The sequence below is a fragment of the Schistocerca cancellata genome, chromosome 2, assembly GCF_023864275.1.
Source record: "Schistocerca cancellata isolate TAMUIC-IGC-003103 chromosome 2, iqSchCanc2.1, whole genome shotgun sequence".
NCBI classification, from domain to species: Eukaryota; Metazoa; Arthropoda; class Insecta; order Orthoptera; family Acrididae; genus Schistocerca; species Schistocerca cancellata.
In genome coordinates, this window is record NC_064627.1 from 580,333,863 (window position 1) to 580,360,322 (window position 26,460).

Below are 26,460 nucleotides of genomic sequence, written 5' to 3' on the forward strand. Positions count from 1 at the left end.
AATATTCCACAACGTCCCACAACAAATTCCACATTTTTCAACAGAAATTGGTCAAGAAAAAAGTGCTGCATTACTTCTTGAAAGTCCCTTGTACATGGCATGATCAGAATTAGATCCCACGATCTTTGTTTCCAAGCGCACAGTCTACCACTTGACCACAATACCCAACTTCACCTGGAGGTAATGTTCCTGATGTATAACAATGCTAATGCTCTTGATGTACTTGGGACTGGCTCCAGTCTCCTAGCCAAAATACATGCTGTACTTTTAAAATTTTGTCTACATTCTCATATTTTCATCATGGATATAGTCCAAGTCTTTTTGTAATTGGTCCTTCATCTAAATGATTTACAAGATTTTTCGAATATCAAATCTCTGACAACGGAATAAAATAACCCATCAGTATTACAGAATGGTGTGTGTACTGATTCCAATTGCTTTTCTTCTGCAATCTGTTTAGTCCCTTTGCACACAGGCAAAATTGCTACACAGTTGTCACTCGCAGTTTGTGGAAGTTGCAAATCCTGAGGATTTAAACAAAAGTGTGAGCGAATTAACTGCAGGAGATGAAGATGAGAATCCTGTTCTTACAATTTATTGTGAACTCACATCCCTTTTGAAGAAAATTACTCCGCAAATGGAGAAATGGGTGACAGATTCTTCACAACCCATTAGAATATGCGAAGGTGAATTTTGAGACATGGCTCCATAGACAACCATCTTCACCACTGCAGATGGACGAGATGTTACTCGGACAATGAGGAGAGAGCTGTGTGGTGAGCATGTCATGGACTATGCATCTCATATTAACATTAACAATATTGCATAATGGATAGATTGCTACTCACCATAAAGATGACTCATTGAGTTGCAGACAATAACAGTGAAAAGACTGTTACACATTGAGCTTTTGGCCAAAGCCTTCCACAAAAAGGAAACATGCATACATTCACACAAGTAAGTACACATTACGCACACATGACCACTGTCAGAGACAGTGTCATAAGTGCTTGTGTGAATGTTTCATTTCTGAAGAAGGCTTTGGGAGAAAGCTCAATGTGTAGCAGTCCTTTCATTGTGCCTCTTTGCAACTCAACATTTCACTTTTATGGTGAGTAGAAGTCTATCAAAAATGGTTCAAATGGCTCTGAGCACTATGGGACTTAACATCTGAGGTCATCAGTCCCCTAGAACTTAGAACTACTTAAACCTAACTAACCTAAGGACATCACACACATCCATGCCCGAGGCAGGATTTGAACCTGAGACCGTAGCGGTCGCGTGGTTCCGGACTAAAGCGCTTAGAACCGTGTGGCCATCGCGGCCGGCAGAAGTCCATCCTTTTCATAATACTGTTGAAATTCCAAACTGGACTTCCCATTGCTTCACATTAATATTAACTTTGATGACTGCTTGTATTCCTTGACACATTATTTGTTGCAAATCTTATAAAAGTTGAAACTTCCTGGCAGATTAAAACTGTGTGCCAGACCGAGACTCGAACTCGGAACCTTTACTTTCACAGGCAAGTGCTCTACCATCTGAGCTACCCAAGCATGACTCACACCCCATCCTCACAGCTTTACTTCTGCCACTACCTTGTCTCCTACCTTCCAGACTTCACAGAAGCTCTCCTGCACACAGTTTTAATCTACCAGGAAATTTCATATCAGTGCACACAACGCTGCAGAGTGAAAATCTCATACTGCTAATAAAATTTGCTAGCAGAGACATTGGTGCATGTTGTGTATTACTTTGTGTTGTTTCCAACTGATGAGATGTCCAATCCTATATTTTCTTACTTTCTTCCTACACAGCACACACATTACCAGATACATCTGCTTATATGTGCAGCAGTTGCATCATACTAATATTACCTAAAAAATTATGCAACTTTTTAAGTTATCCTTTTTGTTTTGTTCCCATTAGCAACCTTAGCAAAATTGCACCATGACTGAATGTGAAATGGAAGGAAAAGTTATATTTCTATGCTAAAATCAGAAATAAACAAAACCACCAAGAACATTAAAAACACACAAATCAGACCTCCAAATGCAGACAGAGGAAAACAATTAAGAGAGAATATATCAGTGAACTGACAGCAAGATCTACATCCAGAAAACATACTTTTCATTTTGCAGGTAATGGCAAAAGGAATGAAAAGATGCTGCACTCTAACATGGTTGAACACAGGAGTAGACCACAAATCTAGATGGGCGAAGGGATAAAACGCACACATAGAATCAAGTGTCTTGTGGTTAGGAACTATTGTCAGCTGCCTCATCATCAAATTCTTGACTTTCATTTGTTGTTAAGTTGTTTAACATCCATATTTTTCTCTCTTTTAAAACTTCTGTATCACATAGTCTTTACTAATGTCAATAGTTTAGATCGAGGCATTTTAGATTGGGTGTTTATTATTGAATGTTGCTGCCACCGAAGTAGTGATTTTCATATGTTGTAGGCATAATCTTTTTCTTTTTAATGTACATGAAACCAGGATTGCAGCCACTGAAGAGAGGGAGCTGCAATACAAAATAATCTACTACTGTCAAAATGAATGAACAGCCACTATGCAATTTCAGTAAATGTATGCAGTTCAATAAAAATATAATGCATAGGTGTGAAAATTAAAACTTTATAACTTTGTACCTAAGGGAGTGTACTCCTTCACATAATTGGAAGGAAACCAGCCAGTCTTCTCCCCTAGTGTTCCTTCCCACCATCCTCCTTCCTCTCTCTGGGTGACTGTTATAATGTCCCCTTTCTTGAAGCAAAGCTAAAAACAAAATTACACATTATTTAACAATATGAAACAGTTCTGAATATACTTTCCATAAATCTGTCAGAGGATAAATAATACACATTACAGCTGCTGCAAATAAAGTATGGGCAAATAATTTCAAGTTCTGCATTAATAAATAAATTACCTCATCATTGTTCTTGCCTTTGAAAGAGTAGACAGCCTGCACCAAACACACACTGCTGTCTGAGGTCATGGTGGATGAAACTCACAACATACCAGTGGAACATGGATCACCTCAGACAAAAACTGTGTTGACTCCTGTCACAAAAATATTATTCCTCATCATTTGGAATATATATTGAAATAGAAAGCACAAACATGAACAGGAGAAACTATTAACAATAACATACAATACATAATTTAAAAATAAAAAAATGGGTACTACAGAAGCTTCCACAATCTGTTCCAGCTTCTGGCTCTGTACACAGTTCTGAAACATTAAGGAATTCTTGGCACCTTCTCACAGAGGGCCTGTCAGTGCTGGCTGGCAGCCAACAGACGGCATCACACCCATTACAAACACACTTCATGTTTGCCTTGGTCAAGAAGCCTTTCACTTCCAATCATATCTCAAGGTTGAAGTGAAACAAAAACAGTTGAACGTATGTTTTATTCTGTCTCATTTAATAATTATCTTATTATTAATCATTATTGATAACTTAAATATATTTTCCATTAGTATTTAATATTCCAGAACACTGTCCCACAAAACTGATGTACTCATTGGATATAAATCACCTGCAGTCTACATTAAAAAACTGAATAGGATGTATACAGTAAATCTATGTTTGAGTCAAATTTCTAAACACTGAGGAATGATAAATAGCTGGTTTTACATCATAACACATTAATTAGCAGATAGCAATTTAGAAAAATTTAAGAACAAACTACATATGTATGTGGGTCAAGACCACTGCATGCTGCAGTGCTGGAAAGGGAGAAAAAAATTGGAAGAAGGAGGAAGGAAGGGGGTAAACTGGGGTTAGAGAGATGGTGGAGATGGAAGGCTAAGGGGCAGGGGGGGAGTGAGAAAGGTGACATGGTGAGAGTGTGGGAGTGGGAAGGGTGAGATTGAGGGAGTGAGGTGTGGGGAGCAGGGAGTAAGGAGTGGGAAGGGCAACATGGAGGAAGTGGGGGATGAGGATGGAGGGGAGTGAAGAGGGGGTGGGGAGAGCTCCCACGTGTTTGTTTGCTGATCAACACTACCTCTATTCCATGAGTAGAAAGATACAGAAACTTATACACAACATATTAGCCAAAACTTCCTGACAGATTAAAACTGTGAACTGGGCTGAGATCTGAGGTCAATATTTGATTCAACTATGAGCACTACTCTCTTACTTTTCAGTTTCCACTGAAATTCTTCCGCATATCTTGCCAAACTGGGGCTGAATACTATAGATAAATGTCTTACAAACAGCCACCACTGTCCAAACTGAAACTTTCACTCTTCATTGCAGTATGAACTTTCGTTCAACTTTTTGGCATATTAAATTTTGTGCCAGATTTGGGCTAAGACATGTATTTGGATTCCACCTTAGTCTGGCACACTATGTTAACCAATCTGGAAGTTTGAAAACAGTGCTCTCTTCACTATGGAGTGGAAGGTTCATTATGTGTACATCAGTTTTCTATAAATTGCATACAGATGCTTTTATCTCCATTTAACAATCATTCAGCTGCTCCTTGAGACCAAATGTGAATAATGGGAAAGATATGCAGTACTTACTTGACTTATTTAAATTGGAAAATTGTGGTAGTGGCAATGCAGCTGCTTCTTTCACAGTGTTTACAGCATTTTCAATTCCATCAACCTTCCTGAAAATATTGAAAATTTAAAATAAAGGTTAACTACAGCTGCAAAACATATCATATCTGTGGAAGTAAGATAAAGCAGTGCTTACTTTCTTGCTTAGATCAAGTATGTACAAGTATGTAACTTTGGGATGTCTTTTGAAGTTGTCTAAATATAACAAATGATGTCTCTGCTAATAGTTTATTACACACAATGGATGATGTCAGAACCGAGATTATATTGCTGTCTTCCTATATGTCTGTCTGATAAACTGAGTCAGTGTGAGTCCATAATAAATGATGTGCTGAGTTCAGAAAAGTGAAAGAAAATGGTCACAGATCTCAGGTTAAGATTTTCCAATATGATACATTACACTGTGAAAGTATAATGTACAATTCATTTATTCATCCATTCATTGTATCTCATCAACCAGCAAAACCTTCAGCAACGTGGAATGAGTCAAGGTACACATTAACAATAAAAAGAAAATTGTTGAAGCTTAATCTGTGTTGTTATACAAACAATAAACTATCACAGTACTGCTCAGTGCTCTTCGTGCTTATGCAAGCTACATTTAATCAAGTAGTTTAGAAAGAGAGCTGATACTCTGAAAAGCTTGTTTTTAAGAGTAGTAGCAGAAGTAGGGCTAAAAGATAATGTGTTCATAAATGTTAACACTAATCATGGATACGCAGCTTGTAAACTGACTCATTCCACATAATTTTGATAAAAGAATTATTCAAATATGTAACAAACTCACTGTAAATGTTGAGTCCTATTAACAGTATATTACCACTTTTCACAAAACTTTGCCATGAACACTGGTAGTACCCATGTAGTTAACTGGACATTTTGATCCCTGAATCTAGATATTCCAATTATTTGTAGAAAGAGTGGCTAGTGAGGTATGTTTTTAATTTTCCTCTGAAATGTTAGGGTCCTCAATTAATTGCTTATTGTTAGATGGGAGCTTGTTGAATATCTTTGCACCAGAATACATAAGTAGTCTGAACCATATGTAGGTGCAAAATGTAAGGTACAGTGTATCAGTGGATCACTCCATTTTGTGGGGTATCAATCTTTCACTTATTTTTATGACATAATATTAGTCAATTCATTTTGTAATAATCACAGAGTGTTTGATTAGATTGGAGAAGAATGGGGAAGGAAATCAGCCATGTCCTTTTCCAACAAACTGTCTCAGCCTTTGCCTCAAGCAGTTTACGAAAAGAACCTTACATCTGGAAGGCAGAATGAGGATTTGAACCACCGTACTGGTAAATTCAAGTCCACTGCAATAACCACTACCTCACCACTCTCAGAAAAAAGGATGAGTCTGGTACCCTGATACCATACTAAAAATCTCCTACCTATCAATTTTGGCAGGTCAGACAACGCGGGAATTTCAAAACTGTACAAATTCAACTCTCTGTGACCTATATGGAAGGAAAGACCTGGAAGAATGTAAATAGTTTAGGAATGTATGAGACAACTCACTAGACAGAAGTACTGAGTCATCGACAAGCACACAAAAAGAAATGAAAACTTCGCTAGCTTTAGGATGCCTCCCACACACCTTAGTTGCTATATTGTGACAGCAGTTTGACAGGTGGACTGGGGTGACCGGTTGTGTTGGGTACAGTGGAAAGAGTGAGAAAAGAGGAAGGGGAGGGTGGTTGATGGCTGGGAGGAAGGCAGCAGATTTGTGAGATATGAATGCAGGAGGGAGAGGCAGCAGGTGCACAGGATAGAGATGCAACACACTTGCATTGTGCCTGACAAGTATATGTCGTGCATAATGATGACTGCGTGGAGGAGTGTATTGGGAGGGGACACAGGACAGAGGAAGGAGAAGGGGCAGTGGATTAGTGGAGACTGAGGCAAGGAGAGTACAGGAGTGAAGGATGTGTAGCAAGTATAGCTCCCAATGGTATGGGTTATGAGGCAGCCACTTAACTGCAGTAGTGTGTGTGTGTGTGTGTGTGTGTGTGTGTGTGTGTGTGTGTGTGAGCGAACACACATGCGTGAGCGCGCACTTGTGCACGTATGTGTTTCATTCTTTGTCCATGTGTGCCAGTTGACAATTCAATGCTTCTCCTACTCAGCAAGTGGTCTCCTTTACTCCTAAATTATTTACAAAGTAGTGAAAAGATTGACAACTTGGATTAATATTCAGAAATGTAAAATTGTGTATTACACAAAATGTAAAAATGTACTATTCTGGGACTATAGTAATGATAAGTCATCTCATGCAATATCTGAATGTAACAATTTGTGGGAATATGAAGGTTCAGTTGTTGACATAGCAGGAGGCACACTTTGGTTCATTGGTAAAATAATTTGTCTACAATGGATTCTGTTTACAAAACACTCATGCATTCAACCCTAGACTACCGCTCAGCAGTGTGGGACCATATTAAACAGGACTTAAGGAGGATATTGAATGTACAAGGGCTGATCGACAAAGACATACTGGTGTTTCTGTATCTTTCACAATGGTTTCCTATATATACAATGAATATTTGAAAAGAGCGGGTTTTTATATATAATGTCCATAGGTGGCAGCACTCTCTTATTGGCAGTCTGGTAGTAAAGCTCTATTTTGTAGATGCTCTTTGCATTTCACATACCAAACAATGGAGGTTAAGTGAGAGGAGCAGTAAGGCACAAAGAAATTCTGCATTCGTTTAAATCATACAGTCACTGAAACTTACAAAAAAACTGCAGCAAGCATATAGTGAAGATGCATTACCTCGTGCAAAAGTGTTTAGGTAGTTCAAGGGCTTCAAAGAAGGCCGACTTGTTTGTTAAGGAAGGTGAACTTCATGTTTTGGTTTCTGCTGTGACTCAAGTCAACACCACCACAGCTGCTATGATTATTCATGAAGATCAGCAGACAACATTATGTAACTTTAGTGAAGTTTTAAGAATTTCATATGACAGTACCTGTGCAGTTATTTACGATTATCTCCTTATGACCCATGTTTGTGCCCATTAGGTGCCATGTCTGTTGACCGCAAAACAAAAGGCTGTGAGAATGGAGACAAACTGTGAGTTGCTGCGTCTCTTTACTGCTAAACAGGTGGTGGTGGTAGTATTGCATACACAAGGTATGGAATGGCAGTGCACTGGTGGAGCTCCATTTGTATTCAGGTGATTCATGTGAAAAGGTGTCTGACATGATTATGGCCTCATGAAGGGAATTAACAGTCTTTGAACATGGAATGGTGGTTAGAGCTAGACGCATGGGACATTCCATTTTGGAAATCATTAGGGAATTCAGTATTCCAAATTCCACATTGTGTGCTGAGAATGCCAAGTTTCAGGCAGCCTTTACTTAACGACTAAGAGCAGTGGAATTTACATGGAGTTGTCAGTGCTAATAGACAAGCAACACCGTGTGAAATAACCACAAAAATAAATGTGAATCGTATGATGAACATATCCGTTTGGACCGTGCAGTGAAATTTAGCATTAATGGGCTATGGTAGCAGATGACCAATGTGAGTGCCTTTGCCAACAGCATGGTATCACCTGCAGCATCTCTGCTGGACTCACGACCAAATCAGCTAGACTATAGATGACTGGAAAACTTTAGCCTGGTCAGATGAGTCCACCTATTTCAGTTGGTACGAACTGATAATAGGGTTCAAGAGTGGTGCAGATGCCAAGAAGTCCTGAGCCCAAGTTGTCAGCAAGGTTTTGTGCAAGCTGGTGGTGGCTCCGTAATGGTGTGGGGCTATGTTTACAGGGAATTGACTGGTTCTTCTGGCCCAAATGAACCGATCATTGACTAGAAATGGTTATGTTCGGCTACTTGGAGATCATTTGCAGCCATTCATGGACTTCATGTTCCCAAACAATGTTGGATTTTTTATGGGTGACAATGTGCCATATCACAGGATAACAGGCTATTTTCCTTTGTTAAAAATATGGTTCAGATTGTTGTTTTCTGATTCTTTATAACATTTAAATACCACTGACAGTCAATATTCTCATAAAAATATGTTATTTTTATACAATTAAAGTTTAAAAATCATTAAATATGAAGCTCTGGTCACATGATCGAAAACGATCTGTTATCGACTGACGTCACAGACTCTGATAAGACAAAGCCATATGTTTGTTATAGAAGCATTAGCTGAAGTTATGAGGTTTTTACGTACTTTCCCTGTGAACAGTTTTGCTGTTTAGTGTTAGAAAATGCATTAAAACTTTTAAGTGATAACAGAAAGGAATTTTGTAGACGCTCATAGTGGAAGCTTAGCAAAAGTTGATGCACTTATGCTCCACCAATCTAGAGCAGCGGTATGTGCAACAATGTCATTCTTTTTCCTGCTCCCTGCAACATCATTAAACTAGCTCAAAACTAAGGAATTGTAGAACTTTTGCAAATGGGTCCATAAACTATAACTAGATTGTCAACTTTCAGTCATGAGCTACTACCCACAGCACAATGAAATTATTCTTGGCAAAACTTAGTGCTAATTTTCTGCGTAGAAGACATTCGGCAGAGATATTCCTTCCAGAAGGTGTTCAGTAGTGCAACAGAGAGCTAATCCAACCATATATAAAGAGGTCACATATTCGAATCCTGTAAGGGTCATATACTTTTCAAAGCTTTACACAAAATACGGAAATAGCATTATGTTAGCATCTGGGAAAAATAATGGAGAAATACAATATCAACAAACAATTCTCAATGAAGAACTTTGTATGTGAAAGACGATTTAAAAACAAGGATGCAGATGGGAGGAGCATTTCAAGGAGTTGTTTGTAAAGACAACTAAGAAGAAGAGGTGAGGGATGTTCCAGAGGAAGTCAAAGCAGATCAAGATATAAATCTGTAGTGTACCACAATGGACTTTGAGAAGCCTAAAAAAATGCACAGACACCAGATGTAGACAATATAGCACCAGAAATCTTAAAAACCGATATTGGAAGTACTGCTAAAATGCTCCATCCCTTGCTGCAGCATATTTGGCTGGATGAGAGATCCTCAAAGGAGTGGAAAAGTGAATTGGTGGTAAATCTTCCAAACTGGTATGCTAATACATTGCTGTCAGCGTCCAGTAAGGTCCTCACCAGAGTTATTTTAAAGAGGATTAAAGACTCAGTTGAAAATCAAATGTGTAAAAAAAAACAAGCCAGTCTCATGCACAACACATTTGTGTTGATCTTATTAATACCCTTAGAATCATATTACAGCAAAGCAAATAATTCCAGGCAACCATGTACCTGGCATTCATTAATTCTGCAAAGGCCTTTGATTGTGTGAAACATCAAGTGCTGTGGCAGGTGTTAAAGAAGTATGGTGTACCCCAGAACATTCTAATTATCATCAAGGGTCTGTATGATGGCTACAAATCTCACAGATCCAATAGAGGTAACAACCGGAGTCTATCAGGGTTGTACTTTGTCACAAATACACTTCCTACTTCTCTTTTGATTCAGTTATGAGAAGTCACAGCAAGCAGAAGGTGCGAAATCCAATGGGAGATCCATGAGCGTCTGGGGAACTTGGATTTCACTGACAGCAGCTCCAAAGTTGGCAGATATGAAAGTTAAATTAGACTCATTGAGATGGTGGAGCCGGAGAGGATGTGAAGAACCATGTAACGAATGCAAATGCTGTCTTCATGCAATTGTATCCAATATGGAGAAACAGAAACATAACTTGCAAAACTAAAATTTGTATGTTTAATACAAATATAATATCACAGTCACAGTCATGAACAGGTGTGTCTGGTGCATGATGAATATCTGATGGAAAGAAAAAAATAAAGTAGCAAGGATATCTGGAGGAAAACAAACCAGACACCTATAGAAGGACAGATACATGAGAGAAAGAGGAGATGGCTGGGGCAAATACTGAGAAAGCCAAATGCAGTAATCGAAAAGAAGGCACTGGAATGGAATACCAAAGGAACAATGAAGAGAGGCAGTCCTAGAAGTTTGTGGGGGGAGGGTGGTGAAAGGGGACGCAAGCAGAGTTGGCAAAACGTGGGCAGAATTTAAGGAAATCGCAAAAAACAGAGATGAATGACAAGTTCTCTGGGATGCCCTATGCCTCCATAGGTGCCAAAGAAATTAAGTCAAGTAAGTCATGTGATGCCTTACATGTCAAACAGGAAGAGAAGAGAATGCTAAGAAATTTCTTTGTGTATTATTTTTGGAACATAAGTAGTGGTGATACACTGATATGTAGTGTAGCTCAAGGTATAGATTAAGCTGAAAGGTGACAATTTGGTTGTGAGTACACAACGTGGTATCTAAGGATTCAGTTACTGCTCTCGTTGCCCTCTCTTACTCATTTCTGGTTTTCTATTCTCTATGCATCCCTCTTTTTTCTATCTTCTCCAGATGCCTTGCAACCAACTTTAGCAGGCACCTTTGTTTGCATATATGAAGGCTTAGTTACAGAGGGAGGGAGCAAGCCATATTGTTTTTCCATTCTTTGCTCTGTGCTCCCTGTATATTTTGACATTCATCTTTATATATGAAACTGTGGGGTCACTCACGCTGTAAGTCATTAATACACTGTTGTTAGATAATCATTCAGTTGTTTTACTGATGATACTTAATTGACATGATCGATTTTGACACCCTACAGTTTCACCTGCAGATATGCTTTTGGCAGTCTTTAGGTACATTAACTTTTGTTACTGTATGTTCGATCTTCAAAATGGGTCTACACAAGAACTGGCATATTCTATGTTTACTGTAGGTAGCACTAACGATTTTTGATGTGGTTACATTTTGGATAACTTATGTACTTCAATATTTTGGCTGAGTTGGACTGTCACAAGCATGTCTGAAGATGAAACTGTATAGTTTTGAAATTAATCACGTGAGTTAAATATCATCAAAAAACAGACGAATGGATTATTCAATAACAGTAGGCCTGAATTAACTCCCCATGTACCAGTCTGTTTGGCATAGAAAACCAATGAAAGCCAATGATAAAGTAAAATAACAACAATCAAATAGTGCACAAGGAAAAGATAACTGAAGTACAGGGTGATATACAGGAGATGGGTGATTTTTAAAAAGACTACTTGATTACTTTTAAAATTAATGTATGTTTACTGACATTAAATTAAAGCCCATTACTTGTTATTTAATGTAGGTCAGACTTATTTGGAAAAATAGTGTCATCAAGGTGATGTGCATCATTACACATGCACGATTAAAGTCTCTTGTCCAAATCCCCCATCACATGGACCAATGGCTCCCTAGGGATGGCAGCAATTTCGTGAATGACTGTGTTCTTGAACTGGTCCAAATGTCACAGCTTGTGCTCAGAGACACTGCTTTTGAGGTAAACCCACAGAAAAAAAATCACACACTCATAAGTCTGGAGGTCAAATTGTCAAAACGCGAGATAATCTAATTAGGAAACACACTTCGAACAACTGCGACTGAAGTGTTCACAGTGTGTGATGTAACAAAATTGTCATATATGAACAAACAATGTTACACGTCCCACTGCTCCACTGTAGCCGAAATGACGTCTTGCCTGGAGAAGGCTACCCTACCATTATCTTCTTCCACCACAGCACTCTCAATACTATGCAGTTCAAAACTGACCATCTTCTGTGTGTCACCCTATACCTACGGTCAACACAGTGTAGTAGGATGTTGAGCTGTTGTGGCATCACCCACAGGCAGGCCGTCATAAACAGCAAAGGGATATGCTGGCCAGACACCTACATAACTCTGTGCTACAGTAATACCAGCATAACATTCAACAAGGCAGTGTTCTACGGCTGGCAGTGAACTAGGGTGCAACAAGCTGTCGCAAGGCATAGTGTTTCCAGAGGCAAAAATGTGACAGGAGTCTACCTCCTGTCATAACACACCTGACCAGAGTGAGTATATAGGCTCCCACCTCAGCCAGTAGTGGCAGATTCCTTTAGCACAGTGTATTCAGCTGGTGCAGTCTCTAAATCACTTATCAGCTGAATTTGTGGCCAAGCAGCTATAACCTCATCAAACAGCATCATCAAGTAGGTGAAGACACTGGTCTATACGTCATCAGCTAGCCCTGCACAGTTCTGGGCAGCAAACTGGATCCACCAAGGGGAAGCCACCCACTGGGTGTGATCCTCTCTCCTTCAAAATTAACAATGTAGACCAGATGTGCCTTAAATTTGAAGAAACAGTATCTACAGTAATTTAGATATGTATACCAAATAAATTAACAAATGATGGAGTTGATACCCATGGTACACAAAACAGGTTAGAACACTGTTGCAGAAAAAATTAAATACAGCATACAAAATTTAAATGAATGCAAAAACCCCTAGATTGATGATGTTTTACAGAAATTCGAATTCTGGTCATACGTAATGTATGCTAGAAGCAAGACACTATCAATGCCTTGTCTATGCAGTGGCAATGGAAATACTGTGAATGTCATTGCTGCTAAACCAGAGTCACTACATACAGGCCACCTAAACAGGAGGCCTGGATATTACACCAGTGAATTTAGGGGATACACCCATGATTAATACTCAGCTGTAGGAATGAGCTGTATTCAGTAGCAACAATTATGAATGTGGTGTTGGTTCCTTCCCCAGTCAATTTTTCCTTTTGTTGTAGACACAGGGACTGAAATAAACAAACTGAGGGCCTGAGGGGTGGGGGTGGGGGTTGAGGAGATTACCACTGCAGAGACAGTTCAGTCCTTAGAGAATCAGATGGTACAAGTGCAGGCAGACAGAGTTCTTCAGAAGCAGTTAGATGCACTGAGAGGAGATACGAGGAATCAGTTCTCACCAAATGTGTGGGTAACCCTCCTGGATGCTAGTACCTCTGCCTCTCTTTTTTGGGTAAAGCAGGATAGGATTGGATTGGACTGATGTCATTAAAGGGGCAAACTACAAGAACATCACTCCCTAAATCCCATTTCCGGAAAGACTGGAAGAGTATCCAGAGAGGAAGGGCAGAGGAAGCAAATCCAGATGAACCTGCTAGAAGCAAGCAGAAGTGAGAGAGGGGTGAGAGAGAGGTAAGAGGGGGAAGGCTGACAAGTTGCTCCATCCAGAAAGCAGCTAGAGGCCCAATGGGCATGTTATGCAACAGGAGATGCACCACAGGCATCCGACCAATGTTTCCTGGCCCTCCATTACCACAATAAAACTAGCAACATGGACAAGTAATAAAACCTCAGGAAAGAAAACAATATGACAAGACAGCAAATGAATGGCAGATGTGAAAGAATGAGAATTAAAAAGGTGCAAAGTGCAACAGCCAGGCCAGACAACCAAGCAAAGGTAGACATCGGCCCCTGGGACAGAAGTAGGTGAAGGGGGCACCCTTCCAGTACCTCAAGAGGTCAATGAGGCCAGTGTGCTCAACCTCACAGAGAGGAGTAAAAACCTTCGCCAAGAATAAAACATTAAACCTGATCAACCACTTTGTTGTTGCTCGCTAGCACCAGAAGCAGTGTGCCAGCCAGGTTTCATTGTTAGGCAGCCAAATTGGAGCGTACCACAAGGAAGTGGTCCACCATCACGAGGGCACCACACCAACAGTGGGGAGGGTCCTCTTGTCACAGGATGTGGATATGGATCAGCCAATTGCACCCAATGTGAAACCGACAGAACAGTATGTTGTCTGTGAGAAGCAGGGGAGGAAGACTACAATATGGTAGTGTTAAGCATTATTGCTTGCTATTTGTACAGAGAAACCAGGGCCCATCTATCAGTGTTCCAAGCCTCCAACAACTAACAATGTAGAGCTGACCGAAGGTCTTGTTATTGAGCTCCCATCTCCAAAGTCAGTATCATGGTAGCCAAATGGCCAACAAATCACCATGTTTGTTCCCTGCTATCCCAAAATAACCTAGGGTCCAGACAAAGATGACCAACTGTCCAGTTTGATGGAGGTAAGAAAGTAGATCCTGGATATTAACAATCAACAAGTGTCAATGGTAGCAGTGGTCAATAACCTGAGCGCTACTTAGGGAATCACTGCCGGTTAAGAATGTCTCGCCAGTGCAAGAACAAACATGACTGAGGGCTTGAACAATGGCCATCAATTCTGCAGTGAATACACTGCATCCATTCAGCAGGGAGCATACTTCACTGCACCTTGCATGTGTATAGGGAAAACAATATGGTCCATCAATGCCAGTACCATCAATGTAAACCACTTCCAGACCCAGAAAAGCATCAAGAAGGCCAGGAACAGGCAGAGAAAACCATAGGATCAACAGAATATTTTGGTGTAAAGTATAGGACGAGACAGATCCAAGGACGTGGCACACACCATGGGGGCATACACAATTGCTTCCTTACAAGAAGCAACAATGGAAGCTGTTGGAGTTGGAGAGGAGATGCTGTATGCAAAATATGATCATGACTCCTCTCTTGGGCCACTGTTATGGGAGGTGGCTCACAATGGTGCGGTTGTGGCAACAATCATTACCAAAGTACAAAGGACAACTAAAACATGCAGAAAGTTTCATATGTTCAATAAATTAGATAAAAAAACTAAGTAATGTCATATCTCAATGAGGAACTTGAAACTTTCAGAACAGGGTAGGAGCATGCAGAAGAACTATGGTTCAAGTTTAAAAGGATAATTGACTGTGCGCTGGATAGATATGTACCCAGTAGAACAGTTCATAATGGAAGGGAACATCCATAGTATTCAATCACTGTAATAAAACTTATAAAGAAGCACAGATTACTGCTTAACAGGAGTAAAACAAAGCTTAGTATACACATATATTAGTGTTCCACAGAACTTTAGTGGATTTTGTGATCTGTAGTTAATAGAATATTATTGTTATTGCTTAGATAAATTTTGTAAAAAATATTGTAAACAACCACGAGTGAGCTGCCGTAGGAAAGTCAGTTCTGGGGCTCTGTGCGGCTGTTGTGGCAGATGGTTGCAATGAAGTGAATGCAGTGGCATGGGAATCAGGGAAACAAATGGGTCTCTTCCATGGTATTGCAGATTATGTTCAAGGGATAGGAAAATAGCGGAACTGGAAGGGAAGATTAGAGCCCTTCAGGCTGAACTGGATAGTGCTAGGAAGGAACTGATGAGATTAGGAGGGGAGGAGGGTGAAGGCAGGTGGGAAGTGGTAGCAAGGAACAGGGGCCACAGAAAGAGAACAGTATCAGAAAGTTTCATAATTGGCACAAACAATAGATTTGCCTTGCTACCTCAGTCAGCTAAGGAAGAGGCTCAAGTAGATGTACGTGTAGTCAGCACTCAACAGACTTTCCCTAGGAAATCAACTGTTGCAAAAAAAGTAGAAAGTAGGAGGAAAGTTCTGTTGTTAGGTGGTAGCCATGAAAGAGGTGTGGGCCAGATTTTGCAGGAAAAATTAGGTGACAGGTACCAGGTCACAAGTATTTTCAAGCCCAGTGCATGTCTTAGCCAACTGATAGAGAATGTAGGATCATTGTGCAAAAGTTTTGCAAAGCAGGATCATGTTGTGGTAGTGGGTGGAGCAGGAAACAGTACTGTTAGGTATCAGGGCTACAATATTGAGTGTGACCTGGTAAAAATAGCATCTGCAATGAACCATACAAATGTTGGCTTGGTTCCTGTTTTCATGCAGTACGACCGGCCCGAATTGAACAGCTTTGTCAGGAGGTTCAATATGGAGCTATATCAGCTGCTTCAGGTGGCTACTCTGTCAAGCATAGGTTTGGTTCCTTTTGATGGTATTGGTAGGTGGGACTTCACAAGACATGGCCTGCATCTCAATAGGAAAGGGAAGGGTTAACTGGCTGGGATGATAGCAAAATCTTTAAGAGGAGGCACTGAAAGTCATGGGAGTACTTTTTTAGGCCAAGATCAGTATCCAATCATCCTACATTGATTGAAATTAAGCTTAATGAAAGTTCAGACAGGCAGGTACTACTGATGTGAAAATATCACAAGATTCTCATAACAGTACAGTGAAAAATAATGTTAGTATGTCACAAGATTCACATAAAAGCACAGTAAAAAATAATGTTAATATATTGCACCAGAACATCAGGGGATTAAAAAAACAAAGTAGATGAGCTTCTTGTTTGTATAGAAGAATTAGAAACTGAGGGTGGAATGGATGTACTATGCCTGTCTGAACATCATATAGTCAGAAGTATGCAAATGGTAAATAAGCTTTCAGCACAAGTAAGTAGAGACACTATGGAGAGGAGCTGCCATATATGTTAAAATCAGTCACAGTGTGAAAAATTTGGAAATTAAAAAAATTTGCATAGAGCAACACATAGAAGCACGTGCATGTGAGCTTAAACTATAATTGTAGCCGTGTATAGGACCCCCACAGGGAAATTTTCAACTACTTTTGCAAAACTTGGATTCTTTGTTGTGCTACCTGTCAGACAAAGGAAAGCAAATTATTGTTTGTGGGGATTTCAATGTAGATTTTCTGAAAGTCAGACAGAAAGCTTGACCTTGAAGTATTACTTGGTTCTTTCAATTTGACATAAGTTATTGATTTTCCTACTCGGGTGGTACAGGAAAGCACCATACTGATAGATAACATTTTCATAGACCAAGATAAATTCAATCACATAAAAACTTTTCCTGTTAAGAATGGTCTGTCTGATCACGATGCACAGCTAGTTACAGTATATGATATAGCTCCATACAGTAATGCAAAACAGTCCTCCAAAATAGCGTGTTCCATTAACGATTTAACACTTCAAAATTTTAGGGAAAGCTTGCGACTGTTAGACTGGGATGAGGTGTACAGGGAACATGATGCTAATTTAAAATTTAACCTATTTCATGATACCTCTGTGAGTATATTTGAAAACAGTTTCCCTAAGAAAACAGTGAAATATAACTGTAAGAAACCATGTGAAAAGCCATGCCTTAGTAAAGGGATAAAAATATCTTGTACACAGAAAAGGGAAATGTAACTTATATCTAGGAGGAGTAATAATCCCGAAACAATGAAACGTTATAAAAACTACTGCACTGTATTAAGAAAAGTTATTAAAAAGTCCAGAAGTATGTGCATTATGTCTGAGATTATCACATCTGATAATAAAATTAAAACAATTTGGAATACTGTGAAAAGGGAAACAGGGCAACCGAGAGCACAGGAAGACTGTGTTACTATCAAATACAATGAAAAGTTTGTTAACAAGAAGTCAGAAGTAGAAAACATTTTTAATAATGAAACTTCCTGGTAGATTAAAACTGTGTGCCCGACTGAGACTCGAACTCGGGACCTTTGCCTTTCGTGGGCAAGTGCTCTACCATCTGAGCTACCGAAGCACGACTCACGCCCGGTCCTCACAGCTCTACTTCTGCCAGTATCTCGTCTCCTACCTTCCAAACTTTACAGAAGCTCTCCTGCGAACCTTGCAGAACTAGCACTCCTGAAAGAAAGGATATTGCGGAGACATAGCTTAGCCACAGCCTGGGGGATGTAGAGCACTTGCCCGCAAAGGCAAAGGTCCCGAGTTCGAGTCTCGGTCGGGCACACAGTTTTAATCTGCCAGGAAGTTTCATATCAGCGCACACTCCGCTGCAGAGTGAAAATGTCATTCTGGAAACATCCCCCAGGCTGTGGCTACGCCATGTCTCCGCTGTATCCTTTCTTTCAGGAGTGTTAGTTCTGCAAGGTTCGCAGGACAGCTTCTGTAAAGTTTGGAAGGTAGGAGACGAGATACTGGCAGAAGTAGAGCTGTGAGGACCGGGCGTGAGTCGTGCTTCGGTAGCTCAGATGGTAGAGCACTTGCCCGTGAAAGGCAAAGGTCCCGAGTTCGAGTCTCGGTCGGGCACACACTTTTAATCTGCCAGGAATTTTCATATCAGCACACACACCGCTGCAGAGTGAAAATGTCATTCTGGATACATCCCCCAGGCTGTGGCTACGCCATGTCTCCGCTGTATCCTTTCTTTCAGGAGTGCTAGTTCTGCAAGGTTCGCAGGAGAGCTTCTGTAAAGTTTGGAAGGTAGGAGACGAGATACTGGCAGAAGTAGAGCTGTGAGGACCGGGCGTGAGTCGTGCTTCGGTAGCTCAGATGGTAGAGCACTTGCCCACGAAAGGCAAAGGTCCCGAGTTCGAGTCTCAGTCGGGCACACAGTTTTAATCTACCAGGAAGTTTCATTATTAAAAATGTTTTCTACTTCTGACTTCTTGTTAACAAACTTTTCATTGTATTTGATAGTAACACAGTCTTCCTGTGCTCTCGGTTGCCCTGTTTCCCTTTTCACAGTATTCCAAATTGTTTTAATTTTATTATCAGATGTGATAATCTCAGACATAATGCACATACTTCTGGACTTTTTAATAACTTTTCTTAATACAGTGCAGTAGTTTTTATAACGTTTCATTGTTTCGGGATTATTACTCCTCCTAGATATAAGTTACATTTCCCTTTTCTGTGTACAAGATATTTTTATCCCTTTACTAAGGCATGGCTTTTCACATGGTTTCTTACAGTTATATTTCACTGTTTTCTTAGGGAAACTGTTTTCAAATATACTCACAGAGGTATCATGAAATAGGTTAAATTTTAAATTAGCATCATGTTCCCTGTACACCTCATCCCAGTCTAACAGTCGCAAGCTTTCCCTAAAATTTTGAAGTGTTAAATCGTTAATGGAACACGCTATTTTGGAGGACTGTTTTGCATTACTGTATGGAGCTATATCATATACTGTAACTAGCTGTGCATCGTGATCAGACAGACCATTCTTAACAGGAAAAGTTTTTATGTGATTGAATTTATCTTGGTCTATGAAAATGTTATCTATCAGTATGGTGCTTTCCTGTACCACCCGAGTAGGAAAATCAATAACTTATGTCAAATTGAAAGAACCAAGTAATACTTCAAGGTCAAGCTTTCTGTCTGACTTTCAGAAAATCTACATTGAAATCCCCACAAACAATAATTTGCTTTCCTTTGTCTGACAGGTAGCACAACAAAGAATCCAAGTTTTGCAAAAGTAGTTGAAAATTTCCCTGTGGGGGTCCTATACACGGCTACAATTATAGTTTAAGCTCACATGCACGTGCTTCTATGTGTTGCTCTATGCAAATTTTTTTAATTTCCAAATTTTTCACACTGTGACTGATTTTAACATATATGGCAGCTCCTCTCCATAGTGTCTCTACTTACTTGTGCTGAAAGCTTATTTACCATTTGCATACTTCTGACTATATGATGTTCAGACAGGCATAGTACATCCATTCCACCCTCAGTTTCTAATTCTTCTATACAAACAAGAAGCTCATCTACTTTGTTTTTTTAATCCCCTGATGTTCTGGTGCAATATATTAACATTATTTTTTACTGTGCTTTTATGTGAATCTTGTGACATACTAACATTATTTTTCACTGTACTGTTATGAGAATCTTGTGATATTTTCACATCAGTAGTACCTGCCTGTCTGAACTTTCATTAAGCTTAATTTCAATCAATGTAGGATGATTGGATACTGATCTTGGCCTAAAAAAGTACTCCCATGACTTTCAGTGCCTCCTCTTAAAGATTTTGCTATCATCCCAGCCAGTTAACCCTTCCCTTTCCTATTGAGATGCAGGCCATGTCTTGTGAAGTCCCACCTACCAATACCATCAAAAGGAACCAAACCTATGCTTGACAGAGTAGCCACCTGAAGCAGCTGATATAGCTCCATATTGAACCTCCTGACAAAGCTGTTCAATTCGGGCCGGTCGTACTGCATGAAAACAGGAACCAAGCCAACATTTGTATGGTTCATTGCAGATGCTATTTTTACCAGGTCACACTCAATATTGTAGCCCTGATACCTAACAGTACTGTTTCCTGCTCCACCCACTACCACAACATGATCCTGCTTTGCAAAACTTTTGCACAATGATCCTACATTCTCTATCAGTTGGCTAAGACATGCACTGGGCTTGAAAATACTTGTGACCTGGTACCTGTCACCTAATTTTTCCTGCAAAATCTGGCCCACACCTCTTTCATGGCTACCACCTAACAACAGAACTTTCCTCCTACTTTCTACTTTTTTTGCAACAGTTGATTTCCTAGGGAAAGTCTGTTGAGTGCTGACTACACGTACATCTACTTGAGCCTCTTCCTTAGCTGACTGAGGTAGCAAGGCAAATCTATTGTTTGTGCCAATTATGAAACTTTCTGATACTGTTCTCTTTCTGTGGCCCCTGTTCCTTGCTACCACTTCCCACCTGCCTTCACCCTCCTCCCCTCCTAATCTCATCAGTTCCTTCCTAGCACTATCCAGTTCAGCCTGAAGGGCTCTAATCTTCCCTTCCAGTTCCGCTATTTTCCTATCCCTTGAACATAATCTGCAATACCATGGAAGAGACCCATTTGTTTCCCTGATTCCCATGCCACTGCATTCACTTCATTGCAACCATCTGCCACAACAGCCGCACAGAGCCCCAGAACTGACTTTCCTACGGCAGCTCACTCGTGGTTGTTTACAATATTTTTTACAAAATTTATCTAAGCAATAACAATAATATTCTATTAACTACAGATCACAAAATCCACTAAAGTTCTGTGGAACACTAATATATGTGTATACTAAGCTTTGTTTTACTCCTGTTAAGCAGTAATCTGTGCTTCTTTATAAGTTTTATTACAGTGATTGAATACTATGGATGTTCCCTTCCATTATGAACTGTTCTACTGGGTACATATCTATCCAGCGCACAGTCAATTATCCTTTTAAACTTGAACCATAGTTCTTCTGCATGCTCCTACCCTGTTCTGAAATTTTCAAGTTCCTCATTGAGATATGACATTACTTAGTTTTTTTATCTAATTTATTGAACATATGAAACTTTCTGCATGCCAGCTCTACTTCTGCCAGTATCTCGTCTCCTACCTTCCAAACTTTACAGAAGCTCTCCTGCGAACCTTGCAGAACTAGCACTCCTGAAAGAAAGGATATTGCGGAGACATAGCTTAGCCACAGCCTGGGGGATGTAGAGCACTTGCCCGCAAAGGCAAAGGTCCCGAGTTCGAGTCTCGGTCGGGCACACAGTTTTAATCTGCCAGGAAGTTTCATATCAGCGCACACTCCGCTGCAGAGTGAAAATGTCATTCTGGAAACATCCCCCAGGCTGTGGCTACGCCATGTCTCCGCTGTATCCTTTCTTTCAGGAGTGTTAGTTCTGCAAGGTTCGCAGGAGAGCTTCTGTAAAGTTTGGAAGGTAGGAGACGAGATACTGGCAGAAGTAGAGCTGTGAGGACCGGGCGTGAGTCGTGCTTCGGTAGCTTAGATGGTAGAGCACTTGCCCGTGAAAGGCAAAGGTCCCGAGTTCGAGTCTCGGTCGGGCACACACTTTTAATCTGCCAGGAATTTTCATATCAGCACACACACCGCTGCAGAGTGAAAATGTCATTCTGGATACATCCCCCAGGCTGTGGCTACGCCATGTCTCCGCTGTATCCTTTCTTTCAGGAGTGCTAGTTCTGCAAGGTTCGCAGGAGAGCTTCTGTAAAGTTTGGAAGGTAGGAGACGAGATACTGGCAGAAGTAGAGCTGTGAGGACCGGGAGTGAGTCGTGCTTCGATAGCTCAGATGGTAGAGCACTTGCCCGCGAAAGGCAAAGGTCCCGAGTTCGAGTCTCGGTCGGGCACACAGTTTTAATCTGCCAGGAAGTTTCATATCAGTGCACACTCCGCTGCAGAGTGAAAATGTCATTCTGGAATTTTTAATAATCATTTTTTAAGCGTTGTAAAAAAATAGGTTTCAGCTATTCATTAGAAAATGCAAGGCAGTAAATGGAAGAGGCAGTACCTATGCAATTTGATAAAATTGAAATTCAGCCCACCTCTCCTACTGAAATTAGGAAAATAATAAATTCACTCAAAAGTAAAAGCTCACATGGAACTGATGCCATTTCCAACAGAGCACTAAAAGCTTGTTCCCAACAAATAAGTAGGATTCTCAGCCACATATGTAGTAGCTCACTGAAACAGGGAATTTTTCCAGATAGACTGAAATATGCTATCATCAAACCATTGCATAAAAAATGGGATAGATCTGACGCTAGCAACAACTGCCCAGTCTCACTTCTGACAGTTCTATCCAAAATTCTTGAAATAGTAATGTATTCAAGAATAGTATCACACACTTGTAAAACTGAAGTACTAACAAATGTTAATTGGTTTTCAGAAAGGCTTTTCAACAGAAAATGCGGAAATATGTAAGTGTACGATCCCGCCCGTCTGCTCTGACCCATGACTCACAAATATGGTGGAAACGACCATAAACCACGATTCCAATATGGCACATATAAAGTCGATATGTACACATTATGAGGACGAAAATACATCAAAAAACAAACACACACACTTTCCACAAAAAGCCTAATGACACTAATGGGACAAGCGCGGGAAATGGGGTGTTTTTGGGTGGGGGCAAACTAAATATAAACCAATTTAGACACCCACCCCCATACAAAACCACACAAAACGACGAAAAAAACCAACATCACAAAACTCCCCAAATACCACTAAACACAATATCATCTGGAATCGGAGGAGGGAGGAGGAGATTAGTGTTTAACGTCCCATTGACAACGAGGTCATTGGAGACGGAGCGCAAGCTCGGGTTAGGGAAGGACGGGGAAGGAAATTGGCCGTGCCCTTTCAAAGGAACCATCCCGGCATTTGCCTGAAAGGATTTAGGGAAATAACAGAAAACCTAAATCAGGATGGCCGGAGACGGGATTGAACCGTCGTCCTCCCGAACGCGAGTCCAGTGTGCTAACCACTGCGCCACCTCGTTCAGGACTGGAATCGGACACTTCCCTTGAGCTATATAGCTCAACAGCAGCTCCCGATCCCATAATTTAAGATCAAACACTTCCCTTGGCCTATATAGCTCGAAAACATCTCTTGATACCAATATCAACAAACACAGCCACACATTGGGATCGAACACTTCCCTTGACCTGCGCACTGTTAACTTTATCCGTCATATCCATTCCTGAACATAATCAACAACAGATTAATTTTACTAAAATTACCACATGATGTACAGTGAACAACAGTAAATTAACCTTCACACAAAATCGTTAACTCACGGAAATGAATTCCACTACAAACACAGCCGACACTCAAACAATTCTGGATAATGAGCAAAAGCAAACTGAGTCCATTACACCACACAAACGAAAACCCTGAACATACCACCAGAGAGCACAACAAACCACAACACGATGACATCTACAAACACGCCACACTCACAAACCAAACTCCACACCGTCATGACGTCACACACGACAACACCCTTATGTCACGGGTCAAAGCCAACATGTGGGATCAGATGCTTTTGTCAACCAAAAAATGCTATATATGCTTTCACTGATCAAATATCAAATGCAATGAATAACTGAACAGCACCCATTAGGATATTTTGTGATCTCTCAAAGGCTTTTGATTGTGTGAATCATGAAATTCGTCTAGATAAGCTTAATTATTGTGGTATGAGTGGGACAGTGCACAAATGGTTTAATTCATACTTAACTGGAAGAATGCAGAAGGTTGAAATTAACAGTACAGATAGTCTACAAAAACCAGCAGAGTCCTCTAACTCGGGAGCTATCAAGAATGGTGTCCCACAGGTTTTAGTCTTGGGTCCCTTATTGTTCTTAATATATATTAATGACTTGCCACTCTGTATTCATGAAGATGCAAAGCTAGTTATTTTTGCTGATGATGCAAGTATAGTAATCACACCCAAGAAGCAAGAATCAAGTGAGGAAATTGTAAATAATGTCTTTCAGAAAATTATTTAGTGGTTCTCGGCAAATGGACTGTCACTAAATTTTGAGAAAACACAGTTTATACAAGAAGAAATAAATCTCGGGTGAACAGCCTGGTATGAGTGTGCATAGGACACAACATTTCGGGAATCAACCATGTTGCCGGCATCAGGTGCTACTAAGCCTATTTTCATTCACTGCTTTCATATGGCATCATATTTTGAGGCAATTCGTCATTAAGAGAGAAAATATTCATTGCACAAAAGTGTGTAATCAGAATAATAGCTGGAGCCCACCCAAGATCACCTTACAGAGATTTGTTTAAGGAACTCGGATATTCACAGTACCTTCGCAATACATATGTTCACTTATGAAATTTGTCATTAGTAACCTATCCAAATTCAAAAATAACAGCGAAATGCATAGCTACAACACTACAAGAAAGGATGATATTCAGTATTCTGGATTAAATCTCACTTTGGCACAGAAAGGGGTGAATTATGCTGCCACAAAAGTCTTTGGTCATTTGCCAAATAGTATTAAAGGTCTGACAGACAGCCAACCAACGTTCAAAAGCAAATTAAAAGAATTTCCGAATGACAACTCCTTCTACTCAATAGATGAATTCTCAGATATGTAGTAGTAAAAAAAAAAAAATAATTAATTAGTTATTTTGTGTAAAGAAAACTTATGTTATGAATATAATAGAGGGAAACATTCCACGTGGGAAAAATATATTTAAAAAGAAAGATGATGAGACTTACCAAACAAAAGCGCTGGCAGGTCGATAGACACACAAACAAACACAAACATACACACAAAATTCTAGCTTTCGCAACCAACGGTTGCCTCGTCAGGAAAGAGGGAAGGAGAGGGAAAGACGAAAGGATTTGGGTTTTAAGGGAGAGGGTAAGGAGTCATTCCAATCCCGGGAGCGGAAAGACTTACCTTAGGGGGAAAAAAGGACAGGTATACACTCGCACACACACACATATCCATCCGCATATACACAGACACAAGCAGACATTTGTAAAGGCAAAGAGTTTCAAGCCTTTACAAATGTCTGCTTGTGTCTGTGTATATGCGGATGGATGTGTGTGTGTGTGTGTGTGCGAGTGTATACCTGTCCTTTTTTCCCCCTAAGGTAAGTCTTTCCGCTCCCGGGATTGGAATGACTCCTTACCCTCTCCCTTAAAACCCAAATCCTTTCGTCTTTCCCTCTCCTTCCCTCTTTCCTGACGAGGCAACCGTTGGTTGCGAAAGCTAGAATTTTGTGTGTATGTTTGTTTGTGTGTCTATCGACCTGCCAGCGCTTTTGTTTGGTAAGTCTCATCATCTTTCTTTTTAAATATATGAAAACTTATGTTAAAGTGACATGTTCCACATCATTACGAAATGTCGTACTTATGATCTATGTAACAAGGATTAATGTAGTGTACAGGTAGAGATATGCTGAATGAAACGCGTTTGGGTGTCCAGAAAGAAATGTGTGAAGTTTTCAATGACCAGTGCAGCAGAATCTTGTCAAATGATATTTCACAAAATCCAAAGAAATTTTTGTCATATGTAAAGGCTATCAGTGGCACCAAAGTTAGTGTCCAGTCCCCAGCGAATGAGGCAGGACATGAAATTGAGGGCAGCAAAGCAAATCCCCTTTCCAATGTCCCTTTACAAAGGATAACCCAGGAGAATTGTCGCAACTTTGTCCTTTTACCACTGAAAAGCTGAATGAAGTATTAGTGTCATGTTACTGAGAAACAGCTGAAATCATTAAACTGAACAAAGCTCTAGGTCTCGATGGACTCCCTGTTAGATGGTATACTAAAATTGCAGCTGAGTTAGCCCCTCTAATAACTATAATGCACCATAGATCTCTTGATACTGACTGAAGACCACAACAACAACAGATCTCTTGAACTAAAAACTGTGCCCAGTTCTTAGAAAAAAGCACAGGTCACAGCCATCTACAAGAAGAGCAGCAAAACAATCCTCAAAACCCGTCCAGTATTCTTGACATCGATTTGTTGTAGAGCCTTAGAACATATTCTGAGTTCAAACATAATGAGGTACCTTGAACAGAATGAACTCCTCGATGCCAATCAGAACACAGTATAAAAACTTCGATCATGTGAAACA

The 26,460-nt window shown here is 40.2% G+C and overlaps 1 protein-coding gene across 1 annotated transcript in view; it reads right to left on the reverse strand.

The window, feature by feature from the left end:
* Window positions 1-26,460, reverse strand: part of LOC126162189 (rho guanine nucleotide exchange factor 7) — a gene marked incomplete in the record, with an annotated part of 149,487 nt that overhangs the window by 117,501 nt on the left and 5,526 nt on the right. Inside the window, 3 exon segments of the mRNA XM_049918516.1 lie at window positions 2,653-2,779; window positions 2,931-3,064; window positions 4,536-4,624. Of these exon segments, the coding sequence (XP_049774473.1) occupies window positions 2,653-2,779; window positions 2,931-2,999 (196 nt within the window).